Here is a 27671-nt window from a genome sequence, read left to right as displayed (position 1 = left end):
ATGCCATTCAACTGAGGAGTTTTCGGAGGTGTCTTTTGATGTCAAATACCATGCTGTCTGCAATACTCATCAAATGGACCAAAATACTCTCCATCGTTATCAGTCTGAATGCACTTCAGTTTCTTCCCAGTATGTCTCTCAACTAGGGCTTGAAATTGCTTGAACTCAGCCAACACTTAGTCTTTTGACTTCAAGGTATATACCCACAACTTCCTTGAATGATCATCTATGAAGGTCACAAAGTATCTGGAGCCACCAAGTGTTATCCTCTTCATAGGGTCACACACATCCAAATGTACCAAATCCAGTATCTCTGACTTTCTCAAATGAGGGGAATTTTTGAAGGAAACGTTGCTCTACTTCCCTAACAAACAATGAGTACACCTTTTCAGAAGTGTATTTTTCAGTCCATATAGTAGACTTTTCTTCCCTAGTAGAGCTAATCTTTTCTCACTCATGTGAGCCAGTCTCTTGTGCCACAATTCTGTTGTACCATTATCCTCCATCTCATTAACTATGTCGTTGGAGATCTTTGCTTGCAGAACGTACAATGCAGAGTGTTTCATGCCTTGAGCCACAACCATAGCACCCCTGGTGAACTTCCATTGGCCATCACTAAAAGTGCTGCAGTACCCTTCGTCATCAAGTTTACCTGTAGAAATCAAATTCAAACGAATGTCAGGAATATGCTTCACTTCTCTAAGAACTAAACTCGTGCCATTATTTTTATTCAGATACACATCTCCAATTCCAATGACTTTAACCAAGCCATCACTACCCATCTTTACAGTTCCAAAGTCACCGGATCTATAGGATGTAAAGAGATCCTTCTGAGATGTAGCATGTATGGAGGCACCACTGTCAATCACCCAACTGGTCTCGTGGTATGCAACATTTATCATCTCATCATCATAAACAATGAGGAAGTCTGCAGGAGTGGTGGTAGCAACTCTATCATCACTATCTTTGTCATCTCCATTCTTCGTTCCCTTCCCTTTCTCATTCTTATTTTCTTTCTTCAATTGTCTGCAATATTTCTTGATGTGTCTCTTTTTCCCGCAATGATGACACTCAACATTTGCAAACTTGTTAGACTTGCTTCTGTTATTATCTCTATTCTTCATACCTCTGCTCTTACTTCTCCCCCTCTTTTCTATAACCAAGATCTTTGACTGTGAAGAGGATCCCTGTGTTTTTCTTCTCATCTCTTCATTTAGCAAACAACTTTTGACCATATCCATTGTGATTACATCTTCTGGAGCGGAGTTAGACAATGAAGTTCTGAGCGTCTCCCACGAGTCCAGTAATGAAACAAGCAACCATAACCCTTGTATCTCATCATCAAACTTAATACACCTTCCAGCCAACTGATTAATAATTCCTTGGAATGTTTTCAGGTGATCAGATAAAGGAGTCCCGTTCTGGTACCTCAGAGCCATAATTTGTTTAATCAGAAATAACTTATTATTTTCAGTCTTTCTAGCATATAGTTGTTCTAGCTTGCTCCATAGAGAACGTGCATTTGTCTCTCCATTAATATGGTTCAAAACATTATCATCTACCCACTGCTTGATATACCCACACCTGTCAATGTAACAAAGTTCATTCCACATCAGATTTTTTTTTTTTTCTGGTTTTTTAGCATTAAACATCGGTTGGTAATAATCTTTCACATAAAGAAGATCCTCCATTTTTCCTTTCCATATGTGATAATTTGAAGCATTGAGATTAATCATTCTACTAGTATTTGCTTCCATAACTCAAACTGTCAACTTGACAATTGTTAACGTGTCTCTAATACCACTTTGTTGGGAGAGATATTAACAAACAACCACAACGGAATAATTCTTCTCCCTATATATAGAAGCAAATATAGTGTATGTCTACTTTTATACGTGCTGAAAATAATATGAAAAATAATCAATCACACCAAGGACCTAATCCAGTTGAAATCTCTACTATCAACCAAATAATGGGTACACAAAGTCTTCTCTAATCACAATTAGAGGTTACAAATATATCTCATCAATCTTGGCAAATACAAAGAAAATTGCAGAGAATATACCAAAATCATGATTACTGTTCACAGGCAAAAATCTCAACTCCCGAACTCAAAATCGATCTCCACCGTTCAGATTATAGTTCCTTGAGTCGCGAACATCTCCTCCAAATTTCAGCTCGATCAAACTACAGACAAAGCGGAATCAGAGTTTTGATTAAATCTGGACAGCATAAGAAAAATCACGTTTTTCTCTCTTTCTTTTGAGAAGTGATGGCTCCTCCCTTCTCCTCTCTCTTTTTATAACTTTCTTTAGGTTATCACACTAAAGGATTGAGCTTTGGGTTTTATATAAAGCTCATTTAGGCTTTTCTCCACATGAAAGGAAATAACCTAACAAAATAAGGAGTAATTATATACTGAATAAACAAAGAAATTTTTTAGTGAGAGAAAAGGGTGCAACAAAAAAATAAGGAAAATGAGGAAGAAGTAATGATTATTATTAAATGCCTGTTGAAGCTATTATACATTTTTCCTCATTGTTTTTTTTAAAAAAAAAATAAAAATAAATAATAAATACTGATTTCATTCCCCAGAAGTAGGTCAGTAACCACGATGAGACTTCAAATTGTGAAGCAGCATGAACCAATGTTGTAAACCTGGTGCATGTGACTTTCAGAATCGTTAAGTAGATATCTGTATATCTAGAGCACTGTAAATTAGGCCTCCTCGATCATAATGCAAAATGTACAGGCATAATAAAGAAAACAAGGTTGCTCCGAAAGCAAATGGCTTTCTATACATGAGGGAGGCAATTTCTCAGAGAGAATATCAACGCATTGACTCCATGTTTTGTAAGTGCAGAATGCTATACGAGATTTAAGAACCATACCCCAGCTGTTGAAAAGGGGTCTACAGTGAGGAACGTCCCTCCACTCCCTTTCCACTCCGATAGTTTCAAGAGGAGGGAGCAACAATGTCCTGCCATCATTAGCCTCTTCAGTGTAGGACATTGAAGTACTTCAACGTGCTGTAGAGAATTACAACCCTTGCACATGCCCTTTAATTTTGCCAGCGAAGGCTTGGGGAATGCGACGGGGAGATCGTTGACATTATAACTGTTCTTTTGTTCTGTCCCTTCTCATCCATGTGATCGACCTGTCTTCAATTGTAATGATAGTCTCCTTTGCACGAATCTCCATTGTAATGATAGCCTTTTTATAAGTTTCTTTTTTGTAGTGTTAAAACCAAACTGTTAGGAAATTCAAGTAACTCAGACTACCACTTGAATCCAATTAAAATTGAATCATGGTGCGGCCGAAAGACATCAGTACTTAAGAAAAAATATCGGAGGTTCAATTTTAGGTAGATACACTCACGAAACCAGCGGTGCCTATGGATGGTGAGAATTTACACTGTAAGTCAGCGGGAATCGTGAATGGTGAGAGCTTGCTCTATGAGCTAACATGGACCATGGATGGTAAAAGTTCTTTGTAAACCAGCGGGGACCGTGGATGGTAATGGAGATGTGTCGCAGAGGTCGAGTTGGCCAAATATCCAATTGATGCATGGAAGCCATGTCCGCATTCCTAGACTTTACCTGATTCGTAGATTTGGTGTCGCACTAGGGGGTCCGAAAGGCTTATTGGTGGCTGAAGCTCCTATGTAATCAAAAAAAAAAAAAAAAGAGTTGGATTGAAAGTAAAGTGTTAGTAGCTCACATGACTCAATTATACTCCTACGATTGAAAAATATTCTACAGATATAGAAAACTAAATGTTCACTTTTTCTTGTAAAAAAAAAATATATTAAATGAATTAATAAAATTTTAAATTTTTAAAATTTTTTAATTATATTTAAGAAATTATTTATTCTTAATGATATTTTGTATAAATAGAAAATACAATGTAAAATATATTTATCTATTTTTATTTTTTTAGCAAAATCTTTGATCAAAACAAAACCGTTAGGGTCCATTAGAAATTTGAAAAACATTAAAAAAAAGTAAGAGAAATAAAACATATAGCAAATAATAATTTTACACATCATTAACATTTAACATTTCTTAATTTTTAATCACTTCAAAACAGAATTTGATTTTTAATAGTATTTGAGGTCAGAGAATTTTTCTCGGATTCACTCAATGATCATTTTGTCTTTTTAATATTGAACATTTTGACAGACTTGTCAACACAAGCAAAATCCTCAAATCTGATTTTCAATTTTTCCTTTTTTTTTCTTAGTAGTACTAGCGCGCACATGAACCAATTATTCATGTCAAATGTGAAAATTTGTTACTATTAAGCAATATGTGAGACATTGATACGATATGATACTTATATGGTGATATGATAATTTCAAAAAATGAGAACACAACACAACAAAAATATGCTAATTAATCAATACCATATATTTTTAAGCATACTTTTCATTTTAGACATGGCAAATATTTGACAATTGTAACTTAAAATGAAATATAAGCGCCATTCATGCAAAATTATCAATTACGAAATTTACAAACTTTACTTGTACAATCACCAACTATATTTATACTACAAAATATTGGTCAAACAAAAAATACAACTCAAGGGCACGGCAAGCGGTGCACAAACGAAATTGCTCATCAAGAAATTTCTTTTAAAAAAATCGAAGTAAAAAACAAAAACAATTTAATGACTAGTGACAAAATGGGGTGACTTTACATTGGAGGTCCACATTGTGCTCTTCAAGGCTATTGCAGTGAAGCTAAGGCTCCAACCTGCAACCACACAAGAACCTCACTCTCAATCTCTTGACCTATATATATATATATATATATACACATAATATCGGGTGGGGGTGTTGTTAATAAAATTAAAGGTGTTCTTGTAATATCTAAACTGTATCATAAAAATAATAATTAATTAATTAACTTTTGCGACGCGTCGAATACATGCATGCTAGGGAGTGTCATACGGGTATCAATATCTAACACGTATCAGACCCCTCAACTTCGAGAAGTAATTGTGTTTCCTTAAAAGCAATTTGACTAAAATGACAAATGCCCGAGATAGTACCTAAGCAGATCATATGGACCAACGAAATTTCAATTTAATATGTGTCCTATCACTACACCTCATACTGTAATATAACTTATTCATGGTTTGGTGATGGGTATTTCCACGCAGATAAAACGTCCAAAACCAACTCATCTTACTTAGTCCTTGGTAACTCCACGACTGCATGACATATTCAAAAGAGACCCTTATGTGCTTATGATCATTCTATCTTCCATTCATCTTCATCTTGGATTACAGAGATTTAAATATAACAGGACTATTTAAGTGATGGAGACATAATAGCAATTAGGTTCAACCATTTATTTAATTATTACCACTAGTTATATAATTTAAATTAGAAGATTGTCAGATGCTTAATTGAAAATATAAAATTACTTCTAATGTTGAATGTTTCAATACCTACTTCGTTTAATTTTGCTATAAATGGGGGGCTCTATCGTCCTCGATTCTTCACAGGCAGCAGCTCATACCAAAAGCAACTTATATTAATTTTACTTGAGAAATTACATATCAAGAATGGCAGCCCACGCAGCTGCATGCATTGCTATGTTGGCTTTAGCTTTCTGTTTTGCCTCTGCATCGGATCCCAGTCCCCTCCAGGATTTCTGTGTTGCTCTTGACGACACCAAAGAAGCTTGTACTTGTTAATTTGCTTTTGCAGTATTTGATATTCTTGTTCTTTTATGTATGCATTTAAAACTTTGTGCGAATTCTCTTTCTTATTCCCATGGCTGCACTTCTAATGCTAATATCTACTTGCAGTGTTCGTGAATGGAAAATTTTGCAAGGACCCAAAGCTTGTCACTGCAAACGATTTCACCTTTTCTGGACTTAATATGCCTGGAAACACATCAAACAAAGTTGGATCGAATGTTACGCTAGTGAATGTTGATAAACTAGCTGGACTTAACACTCTTGGTATTTCAATAGCTCGTCTGGATTTTGCTCCCTATGGTCTCAACCCTCCCCATACACACCCCCGAGCCACCGAACTCCTCACCGTCATAGAGGGCACCCTCCACGTTGGTTTTGTTACCTCTAATCCACAAAACCGCCTGATCACAAAGATTCTTAATGTGGGCGATGTTTTTGTGTTCCCAGTAGGTCTAATTCATTTCCAACAAAATGTTGGAAAAACCAATGCTTTGGCTATTGCTGGATTGAGTAGCCAAAATCCAGGAGTTATTACCATCGCAAATGCGGTCTTCGGTTCCAATCCACCTATTTCAGTTGATGTTCTAACCAAGGCCTTTCAGGTGGATAAAAATGTGATCAAGTATCTTCAAGCTCAGTTTTAGATGGAAAACAGCCGCCCGTGCACTAGATAAAAGTTATAAGATATCTTTCTTTACTAAAAGTAGTGTTTGTTGAATAAGCAATTTCCATTCATCTTAATATTCCACTTTATGTTATGTTTGTTTTTCTTGTCCTTAAAAGAGTTTTTGAAATAAAGAGAGATAGCATGCACATGTATGTGCATGCATATATGTATGTTGCATTCTAAAACTATTCTATTGTACTCAATTCTCTCTTCAATTTAGGATTAATAAAGTAATATTTGGAGTTGAAAACTAGTTACTCGTTATACTAGCTTTGTTTTCATCATCTCAATCAAAGATAATAAGCTGAGTACGATATCAAATTTGAAATAAAATCCAAGACGCCTGACGATGGCCATATTAGGCTTACACCATATGAGCAGAGGTCTACTCAATGGACGCATTTTGCACCTCTTTACGCATAGACCCTTTCATGCAACTTCACTTCAAATAAGGATATGGAATTACTTACCACGATTTTGAGATCATTCTTACATTACACATCACTTTCTACTTTTGCCTTTTCTCCATATTTTTAATTATGTTCTTCATTCCGACATAATAAATATACACCTCCTTAAATTTTAAAAACTAAATTATTAATTAAAATAATATTTAGAAGCAATGATTTCTAGCTTTGTATTTAGATTTGTGTGGATTAGATTTAATACAAAGTTATATTACATTGTTCAAATCCACACACCTAATTCCCCTTAAATGCCCGTCTTCCCTTGCAATTTCCTGGATTTTCCAATGACGTTCCTTCCAAATAAGCCACGAGTCCCCTTTCACGAAACTTCGAGACACCGACTTAGGATAAATAAAGTTATATTTGGAGTTGAAAACCTTGTTATACTAGCTTTGTTTTCATCATTTCAATCGAGGGTAATAAGGTGAATCAAATGATAACCAAGACTAATAACCCTTGATCAACCATAAAATTTGAGAACAGGTGCAAAAAATTAATAATTAATATGGATTAACTTTAATAATGGATTAAAGTAAAAGTAAAACAATATTTGTGAACATGTGCAAAAAATTAATAATTAAAATGAATTATTTTTAATTATGGACTAAAGTAAAAAAGCAAACAATATTGTGGGTTACACGAATAATGTCAAAAAGTGCCGTCATTTTAAGTGAAGTTGCCCAAAGGTTTAGTTTATAAAAGTGCAAAAGGGTCACATTCAACTAGGCTCTCCACATATAGCTTAATCCTAATATGACCACATTGAAGCACTTTTCTTTCAAATTTGAAGCACTTTTCTTATACCCAACTTTGTCTTCATCATCAAAGATAGATGAAATTACTATTGAAAGGGACTTACCATATCAAATTTGAAAGAAAATTCAAGATGAACATATTAGGCTTACACCACATGAGCAAAGGTCTACACAGCATTTTGCACCCCTTTATCCATTGACTCTTCATGCAACTCTACTTCAAATAAGGATATGGAATTACTTGTCACGTTTTTTAGATTATTCTCACATTACATCATTATTCTACTTTTACCTTGTCCCCATACTTTTAAACATGCTCTTCATTCAAACATAATACAAATAAACCTTCTTAAATTTTAAAAACTATATTATTAATTAAAATAAATTATTTAAAATTAATATTTAGATGTATGGATTTCGAGCTTTGTATTTAGATTTGTGTGAATTAGATGAAATTCAATACAAAGTTATATTACGTTTTGTTTAAATCCACACAAACCTTATCCCCTCCATGAGGCTTGCGTACATCTTGCTATTTCACCTTGCAATTCTAGATATTCCAACCATTTCCCTTCTAAAAGGAAGCCTCAAGTCTCTTTTTTGATGACTTGAGGGAGAAATAATGCAGTGACTAGTGTTAGCTGAATTCAAATTCTATTCAACTCTGCGTACCTTAACATTATGTACATCCCAATCTTATAATACAATCACCTATTCTAATAAGGAAATAATCCCCCTACAGAATAATATATAATCTCCTACATTTACACACTTTCCTAATTTACCCATTATACAAAGATACTCAGGATTTTAAACACTCCCCCTCAAGTTGGATCATAGATATTAATCATCTCCAACTTGCTAATGAGATCATCAAGTTTTTGTCGGGCCAACCCTTTCGTAACGTATCTACAGTTTGTTCCTTGGTAGGGACCATATTCATACAGATAGTTCTTCTTTCTTCACTTTCTCTTTGATCCATGTCGCCCACTTCTACATGTTAATCTTCATTTTTGACCTGGATAGGAGATACTGATATCGGCTGCTTTGTTGTCACAAGGAGTTCGATAGGAAAATTTCACATTCACACCGGGACATGTATTCATCCCAGAGGTTTCGTACCATAGTCCTTCACATAATCCTTGAGCACTGCTCTGATTCAGTGTCGGCACTACTCGAGCTACTACATTCTGTTTTTTGCTTCTCCAGGTTCCATTTTCCCAAACAAATGTGTATAACCGATGGTTGGACATTCTATCCTTCCACTGATCTTTTCCCATCTGCATTCTGTAAAGATCTGTTCCTTCTTGCTTTCACTTTTTGAAGAAGAGTCATTTGCCCGGAGAGCCCTTGAGATCGAAGTACCTTGGTATACAGCATCTAATGAGCTTCTTTTGGTGAATGCATGTGTTGACTTACCACAAACTAACTGCAAATCAAAATCCTTTCTGGTTTGGTAGTGACAGTAGAATTAGCTTACCAACCATCTCTGATCCCTCTCTTTTCAACAGATATTCCACAGTCTTCCTACCCTTTACTGCTTCGATCGGGGTTTTCACTAGGTTTGCATGCCTAGTATGCATTTCAATTAGGATATCAGTGATACACCTTTCGCTGAGAGACACTAATACCCTTTTTTCGTTCTATAGAACTTCATGCCCAAGAAGTACCTAAGCATTTGTCCAAGTCTTTAACTTCAAATTCATAGCGAGAATTGTTCTCATCTTCCATCCTCTACGTATCCTCCCCAGTAATATATATCGTACACCTACACTATTAGAATTGTTCGCCAGTTACCTTTCAAACTGTTGGAAAAATAGGGGTGACAGATTGCCCTTTTCATCTCCTTGGTTCTTTATTCTTTTTGCAAATTCTTGTCGAGCCATGCCCTAAGAGATTGCTTGAGTCGCCATACAAGACGTCTTGATTTACACACTTTGTTTTCTTCACCTTTCTTGCTAAAGCCTGTGGTAATGTCCCATGTAACTTCTTCTTCTAACTCCATCATTTAAATGCATTCTATATCAAGTTGTTGTGTGGTCATCTAAGTTTGCTTCCAGGATAGGAGAACCCGAACTGTATTTCAGTTTTCCACCGGGTGCAACGTCTCTTATAGTCAATGTCATAGATCTTGTGAATCCTTTTGCAATGACGGGCTTTAGATCGTCAACTGTCCCATCCAGATTTATATTTCCACTGTGCAGACCCTTGTACAACCATTGACTCTTCCTTTCTTCCCACTCCGGCAATTCATTACATTCCCACAGTCCCATTTTCTTCTCCACAGAGCCCCACCATTTCCTTCCTTCCTCCATGACACCTCCCTCCTTTAGGGTATTTCCAGAGCTTCCTGAATATTCTTTTGGAATTCTCATCCTGTCAAGGTTAAAACAAGGCAACGATATCCTGTAGACAACTTTTATAGACACTATATTTAGACAGGGTATTGATACATGACCTGGTTTGTTTTCTGACTGCAATTAGTAATTTGATGTCATCAGGTATAGGATTATCAAAATGTAGGGCTCATGAGACTCATAGTTGTTTCGAGCCATACACCGATTCACGCGCTTGGTGCCTCGGGTTATTGAAATTCTCCCTGTTCTTTGTGTTTGGCTTTCGTGAGTAAACTAGTATGTCTGTGTTCTTTTGCTTCCCTGCTTCTCCCCTGAGGTTAATTGCTCTTTTTGGTGTTGACAGACACGTTTATCGAAGTTGATTCAAACGGGAGACTCATGGATGGGTCAGTGAATGATGATTGCAACGAGAACTCCTTAGATGGCCACAAATTTAGTGGTAAGGAGACTCGATAGACTCCCTTGGGTAAAGAAGTCAAATAACGCGTTCTTCACTCCATGCTCCCCCTCAAGAGAGAGCTTTGGGAATAGGAGTGGTTTCAAAGATGTGCATCAAGGCTAACAAACATTCTCTTTGAGAAGGTCTCATAGCATTGTTCCTTTTGGTCGGGGAGTACCATGAAGACACATTTAACGGCACGAGGATCCAATTAATCGCGATAATGAGCATGAATATGAACAAACTAAATTATAAATTAAAATAATATTTAGAAGCATCGATTTCTAGCTTTGTATTTAGATTTGTGTGGATTAGATTTAATACAAAGTTATATTACATTGTTCAAATCCACACACCTAATTCCCCTTAAAAGGCCCGTATGCACCTTGCAATTCTGGATTTTCCAATGACTTTCCTTCCAAAAGAAAGCCACGAGTCACTTTTCAAGAACTTCGAACAACGACTTAGGATAAATAAAGTTATATTTGGAGTTGAAAACCTTGTTATACTAGCTTTGTTTTCATCATTTCAATCGAGGGTAATAAGGTGAATCAAATGATAACCAAGACTAATAACCCTTGATCATCCATAAAATTTGAGAACATGTGCAAAAAATTAATAATTAAAATGGATTATTTTTAATTATGGACTAAAGTAAAAGCAAACAATATTGTGGGTTTCACGAATAATGTCAAAAAGTGCCCTCATTTTAAGTGAAGTTGCACAAAGGTTTAGTTTATAAAAGTGCAAAAGGGTCACATTCAACTAGGCTCTCCACATATAGCTTAATCCTAATATGACCACATTGAAGCACTTTTCTTTCAAATTTGAAGCACTTTTCTTATACCCAGGTTTGTCTTCATCATCAAAGACAGATGAAATTACTATTGAGCCCAGTAAAAAAGGAACGTACCATATCAAATTTGAAAGAAAATTCAAGATGGTCATATTAGGCTTACCCCACATGTGCAAAAGGGTCACATGCAACTTCATTTCAAATAAGGATATGGAATTACTTGCCACGTTTTTTAGATCATTCTCACATTACAACATCATTATTCTACATTTACCTTGTCCCCATACTTTTAAACATGCTCTTCATTCAGACATAATACAAATAAACCTTCTTAAATTTTAAAAACTAAATTATTAATTAAAATAAATTATTTAAAAATAATATTTAGATGTACGGATTTATAGCTTTGTATTTAGATTTGTGTGAATTAGATGAAATTCAATACAAATTTATATTACGTTTTGTTTAAATCCACACAAACCTTATCCCCTCCACAAGGCTTGCTTACATCTTGCAATTTCACCTCGCAATTCTACATATTCCAACCATTTCCCTTCCAAAAGAAAGCCTCCCGAGTCTCTTTTTTGATGACTTGAGGGAGAAACTAGTAGCATCTTGGATGCTTAGAAGGATGGATTTTGATTAGTTGTAGTTCTCCTAGTCAGACAAACACTAACATATCCAAATCTAGAATTTAGCAACAAAAAAAAAAAAATCTGTTAAAAGGTCACATTCTTTTTGACTAATCCTTTTTATAACTAAAGGACCCCCAAGGTATTTGACTCGGAGTTTATCCCCTAAAACCTCTATAATTTGAATGATTTTTCGAATATTATCATCAAGAATACAAGAGCAAAACAAATCTAATTTGGAGGGAGTGCATAATCAATCAATCATAAGAAAAACAGAGGTCTGCTAGCTTTAATTTACTGCACTTTTAATGATAGGTCCATGAGTAGCAGCATGCAGTTGCAGTCTTGTGAGAAGAGTCATAACAAAAAAGGAGAGATGAGATCCCCTTGTCCAACACCTTTCTGCCACTTGAAGAACCCTTCCATATGGAAGCATTAAAATAGTGAAAGAGGAAAAAAGGAGAGGATATATACTCTTTGACCTAGCCAATGAAGCTTTCAGGAATGCCTATACTCTCGAGAAGTTTTAGGATGAACTGCCAATAAACTGAATCAAAAGCCTTCAATATTAAATCAATCCTCAAAGCAAATTTAGAAGGCCTTGAATTCAAACGGTAACAGTGTAATAATTCCAGGGCCGACAAGATATATACTCTTTCATTTGTTTTTTAGCAGCTTTTAATCTTCAAAAAAGACATTCTAACCGCTATAACATCATCTCCAACTATGCATTTTTAAAAGTATAAATTAGTTAACTGCATGTAATCAATTAAACCATGCTTCAAAAAATACATACATACACCAACCCCACAAATACATGGATTCAATACATGAGCGATCAGATTGCACATTGAATTTGGACCTAGCTAATTTAATATAATATATCATTTACATTGTTTGGTGATGGGACAAGCAGTTGGAGACGATGTCAAAACCAAACCAGCCTGGACCTGAGTCTTTGAAGAATCACTGAGCAGCACATTTTCAAAAGAGACCAGTACGAGTTTAAGACCTCTAGACGTATCAGCATATTTGGTAAAAGATATACCTACTTGCTGACCTTGATTTAGAGAGATTTATTATATATAATAGGGCTTTGAGAATTCAGAGAAAAGTATGCATGGATGGAGTAGGTGCATAAGTTCTCAATTTCTTGTTCAACCATCAATATTATTTCAAGAACCTATAGACCCACTATTAAATTCAGGAAGGCTGGATACACTTTAGATTCTTATCGAAATTGTAAATTATATGTCAAAGTTAACCATTCGGTTTCCTACCATGTTTTTTTTCTATAAATAGAGGGCGCTACTGGGCAGCTGGGCTCGAGTCTTCACAGCATGATGTCCAGGCAACATCAACGATCCGCAGTCATGAGATAGAAGAGAGAAAAGGGGAAGAGGGAAGAGAGGAGCGAGGAAATACAAGGGGAAAACACACATTCACTTTCTCAATTCAAATGCAACAACCTACCCTACAACATGGCTTTCACACACTATTTAAAGAAAGCCTCTAAACACATGAAATTACACATATACACCTAAAACTAGACTAAATTACAAACACAGGCTGAAAATACACAAATTTTACAAACAAATCCCCAAATACACATAATCTTATACTAATTTAACTAAACGCATAATAAACTATTAACTAACCCAAATCTTCTTAGCTATTCTCCAACAAAGATCTTCCCAATGTCTTACTTCTTGTCCTACATCAAATTTCCCCCACTTAGAAAAAATTCGACATTGAATTTTGAAACGTCAAAGGATTAGAAGTATGAAGCAAACTTGGACTCTTCAAAAGACAATGATTGAGTGATGCAAGAAACCAAAACCCTTTTGCAGCATCATAGACTCGAATCAAGAGTTAGCATCAATGAAGGTATCTAGAATGATAAACTCAACAATAGGAATGTTTGAGAGACTTTGGATGTCTTCAAATACTTGCATTTCCTTGCTCGTAGTGCCTTCAAGTTGAGAAACTACGACTAATTCTTAGTCACGGTTGATTGGTAGAGCGGGCTTCAAAATGATCTTCTTATCATTATAATGAAATACATGTGTTATCATGTCCTTGGATTACACCCAAATCATCCAAGGAGAACCAAAAAGTAAATGGCCAAAAATCATGGGTATGATACAACACCAAAATTATCAAAATAGTCACACATCTGGACAGGTACTAAAAATCTTTTACAAATATTTATCGTAAAATTATCAACCCAAGACATCTCAAAAGGCTCTAGATGAGGTTCCATATGAAATTGCATACGAGTAACCCCATTTATAGAAACCGTATTCAAAGGACATCTTCCATCAATGATGATTTTGCAAGTATTTCCTCCATACCTGAGAAAGATGTAAAAAAGCTTAAAATTTTGCCCAAGGTATGATAAATGGCATTTCCTTTGTCCAAGAATCCAATAATTTATCACCATATGCTGGGTTCGTGCACATATACCCACTGCAACTATGTATTACCAAAAGTCCTTAATGCAATTTGCCATTCTATAAATGTAAAACCACAAGTTGACTCTCAATTTCAAGAACCATCTTCAAGTCACCTTTAATCTCAAGCATCACATAGAAATGAAATAAATTCACTAACTAAAATCAAAAATTGCAGCAATAAAACCTAATTTTTTATGCTGGAACTCAAAAATTGCAGCGATAGAACCTAATTTTTTATGCTGGCAGCGACAATTTCTTGCTTTTCATAGCAAATTAATACACTTACTTGCAAAATATCAAGTCCACAGGCAAAATATCATGCTACAGATGAAAATATCATAGAAGAAACAAAAAATATGGTGGCTGAAGTCAATTTCTTACGAAACTGGCAGTTGCATGGTGCTCCGAAAACTTTTCTCACATGTGTTGCCAGCACATGAGTCGCCAAGTGCGACTTTCCAACAATGATATTTGGACAAAGGGAGTGTAAGAAATTAAGATATAATAATAATAATAATAATAATAACTAAATTAAAGTAGTGAAGGCTGAGGCATGGTAGGACTACTGTCCTTAAAACCGATTTTGTGTCTACGAAGAAAATCTCTCGGTGCAAATAATCACAGCATGCATGGTCTCCAGGATTACTCAGCTAGGCCCGGATTTGTGTGCACGTACCAACCCACAACTCTTAGAGCCATAGTAGATATGCTAAGGGGGGGGGGGTGGGGGTGGGGCGGCGGGCGGGGGGAACAAAAAATAAATAAAAACAAAATATCTACTAGACACTACTACTGGATGATGGAGAGAATATGTAAGAAAGAGAAGAGATACGTTTCTTTTGGGTGTATTTTGGAAATAGCTGGAGGTAGCCTTTTATAGGTTGTATAAAGGGAAAAAAAAATAAGCCAAAGATATGATGATAGAGGGGGGGGGGGGAACAAAAAAAAAATAAAAACAAAATATCTACTAGACACTACTACTGGATGATGGAGAGAATAAGTATGCAAGAAAGAGAAGAGATATGTTTCTTTTGGGTGTATTTTGGAAATAGATGGAGGTAGCCTTTTATAGGCTGTATAAAAGAGTAACTTCTAGTTGGTTATTGCAGCAGATTGATGATATTTGACCATTCAAAATACCACCATTAACATCTAGCTGTTGGAGAAAATTAAACAAAATAAAAACAGCTGAAAATAACACCCAAAAAAACTACTGCCATTAATTCACACAATAAATAAACAAAAAAACTGCTAGAATTTGAAACATCTCCAACAATCCTTCATATGTTTCAAATTATGAAACCAAAAAAAAAAAAATCATAATAATAATAATAATAATAAAAAGTAAAACAAAGGTTGACTAACCATGAAAAGTCATCCAAAGGGTGACAATACCTTTCGGTTTGGATTGCACTTAGAGAATGTGTGCTATGAGCTACAAGAGCTTAGTGAACTTTATAATCTTGAACCAACCTCTTTTAGTATAACTCTATAAACACACAACTCACATGACATTTCTAAATACAAGGCCCCTGCAGGTTAGTACATGTAGGTCATGCACCATACCTAAATTTTCATAAATAATCTAAAAAGTTTTAGCACACTAAACTTTCATAGGAAGCGACCCCATTTCCACGCTCATATAGGTGAATCCATGAAGTGTGTAACTACAACTAAACACACCACCTAACAAACCCTTTGAATTCATTAAGAGATAAACTCATCCTCACAATCATTGTAGTTTGCACTATTCCAACACCATAGGAATGAGCAAAACAAAAAAATAGTACTAAGCAAACTACTCAATGACTTATTATTACCTATTGAACCTAATTCATAGGATCTCCAATCACATAGGTTGGGTTGTCATCATCACTACTTCATGTTAAGGGCTTAAGACTCAACCCCCCCCCCCCCCCTCCCTTCGATGTTTCTTCTACTAGCTTTCTAGCTAGTCCCTTTGTTAGAGGATCTGCTAAATTTCTCTGTGATCTCACATAACTCAAAAGTGATCACTCTAAGTGAGATTAATTCTATCAGTATCTTATGTCTTAGGCGTATATACCTACTCTTGCCATTCCAGGTCTTATTATTTGCTCGAGCTCTTGTTGCTAGGCAATCACAACGTACAAACAGAGGAGGTACCAATTTAACCCACAAAGAAATATTTGCCAACATATTCCTTAACTAATCAGCCTTATCAATTGTTTTCTTCAAAGCAACAAACTTTGCCTCCATAGTGAACTTTGCTATGCATGTCTATTTTTAGGATTTCCAAGAAATTGCAGCATCAGCTAAAGCAAAAAACATAGCCACTTAGCATTAGAAAATGCTTCTATAACTAAGGGAATCCACAATAAAATAGTCTATAATGTATAGTACCTCGAAGATATTTCAACACCCTTTTTAGTGCTATCTAGTGGTCATGCCCAGGATTATGATTGTATCTACTAAGTTTACATACTGGAAATGCAATATTTGTTTGTGTATAATTCATTAAATGCATTAAAGAACTCATCATTCAAGCATACTCAACCTTAGCAATAGGATCAACTATATTTTTATTTAATTGTAAGCTAGCATCAAATGGAGTTTTAACAGGTCTACAATCAATATTATCAAAAAAATTTCTATAAAATGTGACTGAGGTAAACAAATACTATTCTGCTAACGTATAACTCTTATAACTAGAATTGCATCTGCTTATCTCAAGTCTTTCATTTCATGTTTTGAGGCAAGAAACAATTTGGTTGAGCTGACAATTTCTAGACTGGTGTCAAATATTAACATATCATCAACATATAAACTTATTATTACACCACTATTACCATCAAATTTTTTGTATAAACATTTATCCAATTCATTAATTTTATATCCATCACTTATAAGAATGTTATCAAACTTTTCATGTCATTGTAAAGGTGCTTGTTTAAGTTCATACAAAGATTTAACTAATTTACAAACTTTATGCTTAGCACCATCTACCTTATAACCTTCAAGTTGTTCCACATAAATTTCTTCTTCTAAATCACCATTCAAGAACGCAATTTTTACATCCATCTAGTGCATAGGTTATATATAGAAGTTAGGGCAATTAAAACTCTAATAGTTGTGACCTTTGTAATTGGCGAATAAGTATCAAAAACATCTTCTCCTTTTTGGTTATACCCTTTGGCTATTAATCTAGATTTAAACTTATCAATACTACCATTTGATCTCAATTTTTTTTGAATACCCATTTACACCTTATTGTTTCATGTTCAAGTGGTAAATCCACCAGATCCCATGTGTTATAAAATTTTAGAGATTCTAATTCATCTTCAATTGCTTCTTTCCAAAACATAGCACCTAGTGAAGTTACAGCTTGTTGATATATAAGTGGATCATTTTCAACTAGAAAATTTGTTATAAAGTTAGATCCAAAAGTTGTTTCCTTTCTACTTCTTTTTCTTTTCCTAGGTTCATAATTTTTTACATTGATGTCAACAATTTTTTTTCCACAAAATGTTTTATTTATTATTTTGTCTACTATTTCTTCTTTATGTTTTAATATTTTCAAAAAACTATGCATCTCAAGCTTCTACCATTGTATTCAGTTCAAACACATTATTATCAAATCTAATAGTTAAGAATCTATAAGCAATACTATTTTGAGCATATCCTATAAATACATTGTTGCTAGTTTCATAACCTATTTTCCTCTTCTTTACTTCTTGAAAACCCACTTTAGCTAAACACCACCACTCTTTCAAATATTTTAGATTGGGTTTATAGTCATTCCATAATTCGTAAGGTGTTTTATCCCTTTTCTTAGGTGATATTTTATTGAGTTTGTGATTAACAGATAGAATAGCTTCCCCCACATATCAGAAGGCAAGCCTAAACTTACTAACATTACATTCATCATATCCTTTAAAGTTTTATTTTTCCTTTTAGCTATACCATTCTATTCAAGTGTATAAGGAGTTATTCTATTATTCCATTTTGTTCACAAAATTCGCTTAAAAATCTTGATTCATATTCTCCTCCTCAATTAGTTCTTAATCTTTTGATTATCCTATCTTTTTTTATTTTCCACTTCTGTTTTAAACTAAATAAAAACATCTTTAGTTTCATATTTTGATTTTAATAAATGAACTATTGTATATCTTGCAAAGCCATCAACAAAGATTATGTAATATTATTTACCACCTCTGCTCATCTAACTTTTAAAATCTCCTAAATCACTATGGATGAGTTCTAATAATTGTGTACTCGCAATTGTCATAGATTTAAAAGGTTTTCTAGTAAATTTAGCTTCTACACAAATTTCACATTTTTCCTTGTTAGAGTTAGCTAAGCTTGCTATTCTACTTGGATTCCTCATTCTTTTAACAAAGGCAAAATTTATACGTCCTAATCTATCATGACAAAATATATCACTAACTCTCAAAAGACTCTACCTTTTTATAATTCATAACATTAATAACAGTCAACACAAATAGTCCATATTACCAGTAACTTTAGCAGGAAAACATCGTATGAGTCAAGATCATTTTTTGATGTACTCAATACTAGTTCGATCCCAACCTTTTGATTATGGGATTAAAATCAAGTTTCCTCCTATTATCCTGGTACATGAATTAACAACCAGTCAATCTTATGTTTTTCAAAATAGCTTAATGTTCACAATACCTTCTATCAACAGGTGGAGGATTAGGCATACCCCAAATATAATTCCCCCCTCACCTTTCATATAAGTTGAAAAATTACGATCACTACATATATGTTTGGTGACACCAGTATTCACTACCTAGTCACGTGAATTTTCCACAAGATTCACCTCGGCTACCACAACAGCGATCACCTCGTCTTTTGCTATATCCTCATCTTCTACTATATTGGCGCCTCATCTTCTACTATATTGGCGCCTCATCCTACTATATTGGCTTGAAGCTTATTATTATCAGTCACCCCTCCGGCGAAACCTACATTAAGGTGCATGATGTCCAGGTCTATCACAAGCATAACAATTACCTAGTGTCTTCTTTATGTTGGAGGAGTTGTATCTCAGTCGATTGTCAGATGGTTGCTATTTTGATCGCTTCCTTGGCTGTTGATTCAGTTGTGCAGTCAATTGTTGGTTTGGTTGTTTCCTCAGGCGTTGAACCTTCTATTGTTGTAGCTCCCCTTAGCTTAGCTGTTCCCGCTTTTTAGGTTCCTCCGAGATTCGTCCCCCCCCCCCCTGGTCATCTTCCACCAAGTTTGCTTTCTCCATTACTTCATTATTCTGAACCTCCATTTTTCTACTTAGCTTCTTCTATCCTCCAGTCACGATAGTGCGTCGGTTCATACCTTCTTGTCATCTCAAGTTCCCTTGGTCTCATTCCAGGATGGTGGCAATTTATCAATTAGGGAAGCTGTCTGAATACCCATTTACTTCTAATAACCCTTTGATTGCAACTATTGTGCCCCAAGTCTTGAATCCCGACGTTGGAGATTGTACTATGTTTTGCCCGTGAGTTTTTTGTTGAAGATTTCCCATGTTTCCTTGGTAGTTTCATATTTCAGTAAACATCATAAAGCTCATTCTCCAGAGTATTCAAAATGCAATTCTTGTACCTCTCGTTATATTCCTGCCACATTAGTATGATGTGATTACTATTTCCTTCTGCTTGAGGCCGGCGAGTTTCTAGAACATAGACCACTAACAACATTTTCAAGAGATCGGCTAGTAGTTTCTCCAATGTAGGATTGAAGGCGACCATTTCAGTTTTAAGATTGTAAGAAATTAAGATGTAATGAAAAAATAATAACTAAATCAAATTAGTGAAACAATTACGATAAAGAGGCTGAGGCGTGGTAGGACCACAGTCCTTCAAACCAATTTCAAACCTATGGAGAAAATCTCTCGGTACAAATAGTCACAGCACAGAGTTTCCAAAATTACTCAGCCATGCCTAAGTTTGTGTGCACTCACAAACTCCAAAGTTTTAGAAACTATAGTATACAGTTATACAATATAAAGGAAGGAAAAAAAAATAGAAACAAAATATATGCTAGAGACTACTACTGAATGATGGAGAGAATAAGTATGCAAGAAATAGAAGAGATATGTTTCTTTGGTTGTGTTTTGGAAAGGGTTGGAGGTAGCCTTTTTATAGGTTCTATAGAGGAATAACTTCCAGTTATTGCAACAGATTAATGGTATTTGATCGTTCAAAATACCATCATTAACATCTAATTGTTGGAGGAAACTAAAAAAAATAAAAAACAGCTAAAAATAACATTAAGAAATAACTGCCGCCATTAATCCACACAATAGAGAAAAAAAAAACTGCTAGAATTTGAAACATCTCCAACAAGGAGACCAAGAATGGGAATACAATGGTGTTGGTGGTGTGATGAGAAAAGATATTTGAAAGTTGGAGAATGTTTGGCTATCGTGCCTTCAATGGTTGAAAGGAGACAAAATTTCAAGGTAAGGGGTTTTGAGGGATTCTAACTAGGTGTATGGAAGTCTCAAAAATCTACGCGCAAGATTTGTTGAAAGTTGGGGACACACGGTAGTTTTCAAAGTGTCAGCAACTCTTTCTTGATTTTTTTAACTGATATTTCACAGCAGAGAGGACATTTAAAGGGGATGAAATCTGGGATAGGGATTTAGAGAGAGAGAGAGATGGAATTATGGGAGAGAAACTAAGAGAATAAAAGGGAATAAGAAGTAAAAGAAGAAAGAAGAAAAATAAGCAGCAGGGCAGATGCAAGAGAAAAATTAGATTAGAAGCAGAGCAGGGAGGAGAGAAAAGTAACAAAACAAAGGAAAGAAGGAAGAAGAAGAAGAAGATGCAGAGAGGGAGAGAGAAGCACGAAACAAAGGGAAGAAGGAAGAAGAGAAGAAGAGGAGGGAGAAGAAAAATGAATGGAAAAGATAAGAGGGAATTGAAATGGAAGAATGGAGATCGTGGTTAGCATAGATACCAAATGATGCTTGGGCAGCATCAATGGTCTGCAACCATGAGAGAGACTAGAAAAAGGGGAAACACAGGTTCACTTTCTCAATTCAAATTCAACAAACTTACCCATAACATCGCTTTCACACAATGTTTAGAAGAAAGCCTCTAAACATATAAAATTACATATATACCCCTAAAACTATAGTAAATTACAAACATGCCCCTAAAATAAACGAAATATTACAAACATTCTCCCAAATACACATAATCTTATACTAATTAAACTAAACACATAATAAACTATTAACTAGCAGAAGCAACACACTTGCATTTGCACACTAAGAATTAATGAGCATGAACATCATGGCTGCCAACACACTTGCATATATAGCCATATTTCTCTAGTTTTCTCTATTGCCTCTATGTCAGATCCCAGTTCTCTACAAGATTTCTGCGTTGCTTTTAACAACTCCAAGGAAACTGGTACATATTACTTTGCTTTTGCACTTGATATTTTGTTTCTTCTATCTATTTAAGACTTGGTACACACACACACACACCAAGGATTCAAAGTCTGTCACTCCAAACAATTTCTTTTCTTTATGAACTTAACATGCTTAGAAACACATAGAACCAAGTGTTACGCTCGTTTAAACATCAAACTGGATTGTGTCCAATGTTAAATGTTGATGACTTAGCTAGACTAAACACCCTCTGAATCACAATAGCTCATCCTGATTTTGTGCCTACATCTCAACCCTCCCCCTATTCACCACGAGCCACTGAGCTCTTCACTATCTTGGAGGCATCTTTATGTAGGTTTTCTTACCACTAATCCTCATATTGCCTACTCACAAAAATTCTTAATGCAGGCAATGTTTTGGTGTTCCTCATTCACTTCCACGTAAATGTTGGAAAAACCAATGCAAAGGCCGTTGTTGGATTGGGTTGCCAAACCTAGAGTCATCACTACTGCAGATGTTTTGGTTCGATGCCACCTACTTCAGTTGATGCTCTGGCGTAGCCTTTCAAGTGGGTAAAAATTTGGGAAGTATCTTCAAAGATGGTTTTAAATGTACAAGAAGTCAGCAACTAGTAAAAGATTTTTCATGCCACAAAAGTTAATAAATGTTTTTTAAATAACAAAAACTTCATTAATGCAAGAAATAAGAAGAAAAAAATATTTACAAGAAAGAAAGGACAAGCCATCCTTCGCAGCAAAAACAAAATAAACAAAAAGAAGCAAAGTATTTACATCAATGTTGCCTTCCAATCCCTTTGAATATAACAACGAAAAACCCTCAAAAACCCCAAAAGAATAAGCCCAAAATGCAGCCAAAAATGAAGCTCTCTCCAAATCAAATGCGTAGGAGTCTTTTGATTTCTGAATATCCTGGCATTCCTTTCAAGCCGAAAGAGTCCACAAAACAACACAAAACCAAAACCTTTTCTTTTTTCTCTCCGTTCCGAAGCCCCAAAACTCTACTAATAGGAAATCAAAAGTGGTCTTCAAAGCCACCAATCCTCAACACTGCAAGAAAACAAATTATCACATAGTGCCCTTGCCACCTCACAATGTAGGATTAAATGACAATTAGTCTCACTTTCCTTGCACACATCAATCAAACAACATGACTAAGAGCATTATAAGGCCTCCTAATCTAAAGCAAGTCATTTTTATTAACCTTGTTGAGAGCCAAAGTTCATAAAAAAAGCTCGAATCTTAAAACAACAACCTTCAACACTACCATATTTTGATCAAAGGGACTAAGAATAATACGTTTGGTTAGATGAACAAAGAAGGACTTTGAACAGAATGAACCCAAAGAGTCTCCAGTACAAAGCCTACTAACCCCCCGATTTTGTGAATGATGAATTCATAACACTCTACAGACAAGTGAGCTCTTCTATCTCTCTTTCTTTGAGACTCCTAAAAAGTGTAAGTCCCAAGACACAAGACCCCTTTCAGAAGAATAGAATTAGAAATAGAAGCATCATGCACAAATAAAAGTCTATACAATCGACACACAAGGTATTCCAACGAAGTGTCACCTTGTAGAGACCCGAAAAGAGAGAGAGAGAGAGAGAGAGAGAGAGAAGAAAATCGGCGACGGTTTTCAGGAGTGAAGATAAAATCGGCGACGGTTTTCAGGAGTGAAGAGAAAACCAGCGACGGTTAAGTGGAATTACCGCGGATCAGTAATGGGTTAAACGGTAAAAATAGAGCCAGTTAAAGAGAAAACCGGCGACGGTTTTCTGGAGGTCTGAGAAAATCGGCGATGGTTTTCTGCGCCTCTGCGGCTATAAAGAAAAGTCCTACGAGAGTTTTGTAAACAAAATCAAATTCCTTTCTTATTCTCTCTGAACCCTACGGTTCTTCCCTCATATTTCTTCGATTCTCGCTCCATTAAGGTCCATTTTGACGATCCGGAATCACCACAAGGTTTGTGGGATCATTCTCTGCAAGGTTACCGGAGCAGATCGTTGATTTGGAGTTTTTGGGCATTATCCCAAAATCAGGGTAAGTGAGATATTTTAGAATTTTATTATTAGATTGAAATATATGAAACCTATGAAGTATTAAATGAGTGTTGTTTGGGGATTTGAATTGATAAATTAGGATTTTTAAATCAGGATTTGGGTGAGCGCCACAAGCATCTTTTTAGGGTCCCTGCCAGCGTAATTCAAGAAACCAAGTAAAAGGAATAGATTAAACCAGCAGTTTTTATGAATTTACCGGTTTAAATGGAAAATATATGAATATATAAATGTATATGATTATCAGGAGAGTTTTAAAAGAGATGCCAACCATTTGAATTATAATTTTGAGCCTAGGGCTGCATAGATATTATTTGTGAAAATGAAATGGGGAAAATAAGGAATTTTCTGAATATATGTGAAGGATATTGAATGTGTATTTTCAGTAAATTGACGATGAACATGGGTTGGCTTTTGTAATTTCAAATGATATGATTATGCATATTATTTAAATGGTGTGGCATGAGTAAAATGTAAATAATGTGATAAGTTATGAAATATTTAGGAGACGATGGGAATACTGAAATGTGATAAAAATATGTATTGCATGTGTATTATTTAAATGATATGAGTTTCACGTGATGTGAACTATTACAGATAAGATATATGACATGAAATCCAGGCAAGGTGGACTTTACATGAGATCCACGCAAGGTGGACTTTACATGAGATTCATGTAATGTTAACTATGAAACAGAGTTATGCAAATGAATTATATGATATGAAATACTGAGAACATGAATAGATGAATAATACGGAGATAATAGAAATAGAGTAAAGTAAGAATGAATTGTATATTGTAGTATCATATTTACTTGGGGCGAAGTATACTCTCCGCCCGAGCGCTTGCTGAGAAAGGCGAGTGCCCTGATAGGTATCAGATGTAGTCATACCAGGCTGCATAACGTTTTAGGGCAAAGGGAAGCTACTTGTATGAGCAGGTAATCTTCCTTATTCTCGGGAACTTCCGCCAATAAACTTTTGTTTGAATGTGTGTGTGAGTACGAGATATACTATCCACCTGAGGGCTTACTGAGTAAGGTAAGTGCCCTGATATGCTTCAATTGTAGCTATGGGTTGCATAAGATATCAGAGTAGAGGGGTGTTACTTGTATGGGCGGGTAATCACCCCAATCCTTTGAAAATCTCGTTTTATTAAAATACACTGCATCTATGTGAGTAGGGATAGAGAATTTTTTCATAACTGTGATATGTTTTTAAATGACTATATATATATATATATATATATATATATTTGTACACAAATCTCATGGTAGCCACACACTGGTACTAATCTATTCCGACTTACTGAGAAGTGTCCCACCTGATATGAAATTTTACCTTTTTCAAGACCTTCGTGTGATCGAGCCTAGTGAGCTCGGGGCTGGTGTAGCATTTTTGAAAGAGAGCGAGGGTATAAACTTTGGATGTGTATATTTTTGGGGTTGTAATATATTTATGTTTTCATAGTTGTAAATGTTGTGAATACTGGATGTTGGGTTATGTTTTTGAGATGTGTATAGATGTAGAAACTCTTGTATGTTTTGAGGATTTGTTATTATTTCTGCCACGTGAATGAGTTTATGAAACCAAATACAGGTGAAATTAACATGTGGCACCCGGGCCCCACTTGGTGGGTTCGGGGTGTTACACACCCACCCAAATATCTTCCCAAAAAGTGAACCCAATCCCTAACACCAATAGAAAAATGAATGAGGGGAAAGAAAAAAGTACCCCAATACCATACTTCTCTTTATTTACTTTGGGCCACAAGGAACCAGACTATAAGGGCGAATCTCCATAACCATTTGCCTATTAAAGTAATGTTTTTAGAAACCAAACAACCAATACCCAGGACTCCCTAAGATTTTGGTCTCCTAACTGCCTCCCAACTAACAAGATGATCCCTCTTATCCTCTCCAATACCAAACCATAAAAAATCTCTCATAAGCTTCTCTACACTCTCGACATAGGAATTTTAAAAAGAGGTGGGAATTAGGAATATTTGAGAAACAAGCACTAATGAGAGTAATCCTACCATCCAAGGAAATATAAACCTTCTTTCCCCCTTCTAGTCTCTTCCCTACCCACTCAAGCATCGGGTCACATAAAGCGGTGGATAACGGATTACCCCCAAGAGGATGGTCAAAATGTGAAATGGCCAACACAAAATTTAATAAATTATGTCGTGCTAAAAAAATTGTTTGTTAAAAAAGCAATTTTCATGTCTTAACTCTTAACCATTTGAATATTGTTAAGTTTCCATATCTGTTTATCATTTATCAATCATATCCTCGAAGAAAGGGAGTTTGATCTTAGTCTTACAAAAATAAGTTGTGTTTTTTAAGAGAAACATATCTCCATATATGTGAGCATGCACGTGTACACGTGTATGCATGTTATAATTTGTGCATGTTTATTTTAAATATACTACTTTTTGAGGGATAACAAGGAATTAAGAAGATAGTGGGAAGTTATAGAGATTTTTCTAAACTTCCTCGTATTTTTAAATTTATTTTTTTAGGGGATAATGGGGAATTAAGAAAATAATGGAAATTTTTTTAAAAAAAAATTAATTTTAAAATAAAAAATAATTTATTAAATTATTTACATATTCATGCATGATATGTAATTATTGTAGTTATAATTTAACTTATAAATTAAGGGTATTTTTAGAAAGATGATTGGAAAAAAAATTAAAAATAGAATAAGCTTGCTTTATTAATTTTCCACTGCTATTTTCTGTTTATAGTTGTGCGTGTGATTTTAGGTTACATCCGTCTCCACACTGTATTTTAACATTGCCCACAAAAAGGATTGTGTATTTGTTTCGTATAGGGTCTCTCTCACTAACTTCAGGCGGAAATATGATCTCTAGTGCGAATTACATAATATCCAAGAATGATGCCTTATCACATTACTTCATGGTTTCACCAAGCACATGTTTATGTGAACACTCTATGCATTATCATACCTCTAAAACATGTTTTTTTTTCCCAAAAACTAATTTAAATTCAAGATGAAAAGGTGATTTCACATGGCAATTGAATCATGACGAAATAATATGAACACCACATTATCAAGAAAGCTAGGTATGCTTCTAATCTCACAAATTCAATATAACATTTTCTCTGACAATATTGACCAGAGGAATTCAAATATTGGAGTATACCTTTTTTTCTTCAAGAAATGTAAGCTTGACAGAAATCAGCAAAGATGGTTCGAGATTCCCCGTTCTTCAATCTTCAATCTCCAATCTTTGCTCTTTCCTCTCTGGTTCTTCGATTCAATACTTTAGTCCCCCAATGGATTTCAATATGGGAGCTTAAAATGATGAAACTTCCCTTTGGAGATCAACAGACGAGCGAACCAAACGGGCTTAGAATGACCCGCAATCCCCCTAATTTCGTCAAAATCATTTGGATTATGCTCGGAGCAGTCGGAAGAATGAGGCGTCAGCGCGGTGCCAGCCGCCAATGCCGCTTCTCCGAGACCAAGATGGGAGCCGTCGGCGGCGGCTTGGTCACCGGCGAGTGCCGTGGGTTCTGCAATTTTCCCGATATTTTCCCATTTTGTCCACTTGACCTTGTTCGAGTTTATCCTGTACCGCGGTTGAATTTTGATTTTTCTCCCTCCATTCGGACCAGGAAATGCCCCTTAAAATTCTCTTAATTACCAAAAGACCATTCTACTCAATTTTGTGCCGAACACTCGAATGAATTGCTCCGGGGTCTATAAATTAATTTTGTGTTTATTTTGTAAAAACAATTTCTGGCTCGCAGATGTTAAAATGAAATGTTTTTGTTGAGAGGTTAAAAATTATTTTTTTTAAAAAAATGTAAAGAGATTTTCACAAAATAAATAAACACAAACAACTTTTTAACCACTTGCTGATTACTATTACTTAATTTTTATAT

The 27671-nt window shown here is 35.2% G+C and overlaps 1 protein-coding gene and 1 long non-coding RNA gene across 2 annotated transcripts; one reads left to right on the top strand and one right to left on the bottom strand.

Annotated features, from left to right (window-relative positions):
• Window positions 1-4463: 4463 nt before the first annotated feature.
• Window positions 4464-27382, bottom strand: LOC131155158 (uncharacterized). The gene is made up of 2 exons (XR_009136756.1): window positions 26927-27382; window positions 4464-4757 (listed from the first exon to the last, which is right to left on the bottom strand). It is a non-coding gene; the product is annotated as an uncharacterized LOC131155158 (long non-coding RNA).
• LOC131155151 (germin-like protein subfamily 1 member 14) lies at window positions 5465-6611 on the top strand. The gene is made up of 2 exons (XM_058108093.1): window positions 5465-5695; window positions 5821-6611. The coding sequence occupies exons 1-2, from the start codon at window positions 5575-5577 to the stop codon at window positions 6354-6356; spliced, it is 657 nt and encodes a 218-aa protein (XP_057964076.1). The 5' UTR covers window positions 5465-5574; the 3' UTR covers window positions 6357-6611.
• Window positions 27383-27671: the final 289 nt, after the last annotated feature.

The sequence above is a fragment of the Malania oleifera genome, chromosome 1, assembly GCF_029873635.1.
Source record: "Malania oleifera isolate guangnan ecotype guangnan chromosome 1, ASM2987363v1, whole genome shotgun sequence".
In the NCBI taxonomy this organism is placed as follows: Eukaryota; Viridiplantae; Streptophyta; class Magnoliopsida; order Santalales; family Ximeniaceae; genus Malania; species Malania oleifera.
This window is presented reverse-complemented; position numbering and strand designations above follow the sequence as displayed.

Excerpts from the sequence above, each read along its gene's own strand:
- LOC131155151 (XM_058108093.1), top strand. The coding sequence starts at position 5,575 with ATGGCAGCCCACGCAGCTGCATGCATTGCTATGTTGGCTTTAGCTTTC. Across the intron at positions 5,696-5,820 it reads TGACGACACCAAAGAAGCTT|TGTTCGTGAATGGAAAATTT; the intron begins GTACTTGTTAAT and ends ATCTACTTGCAG.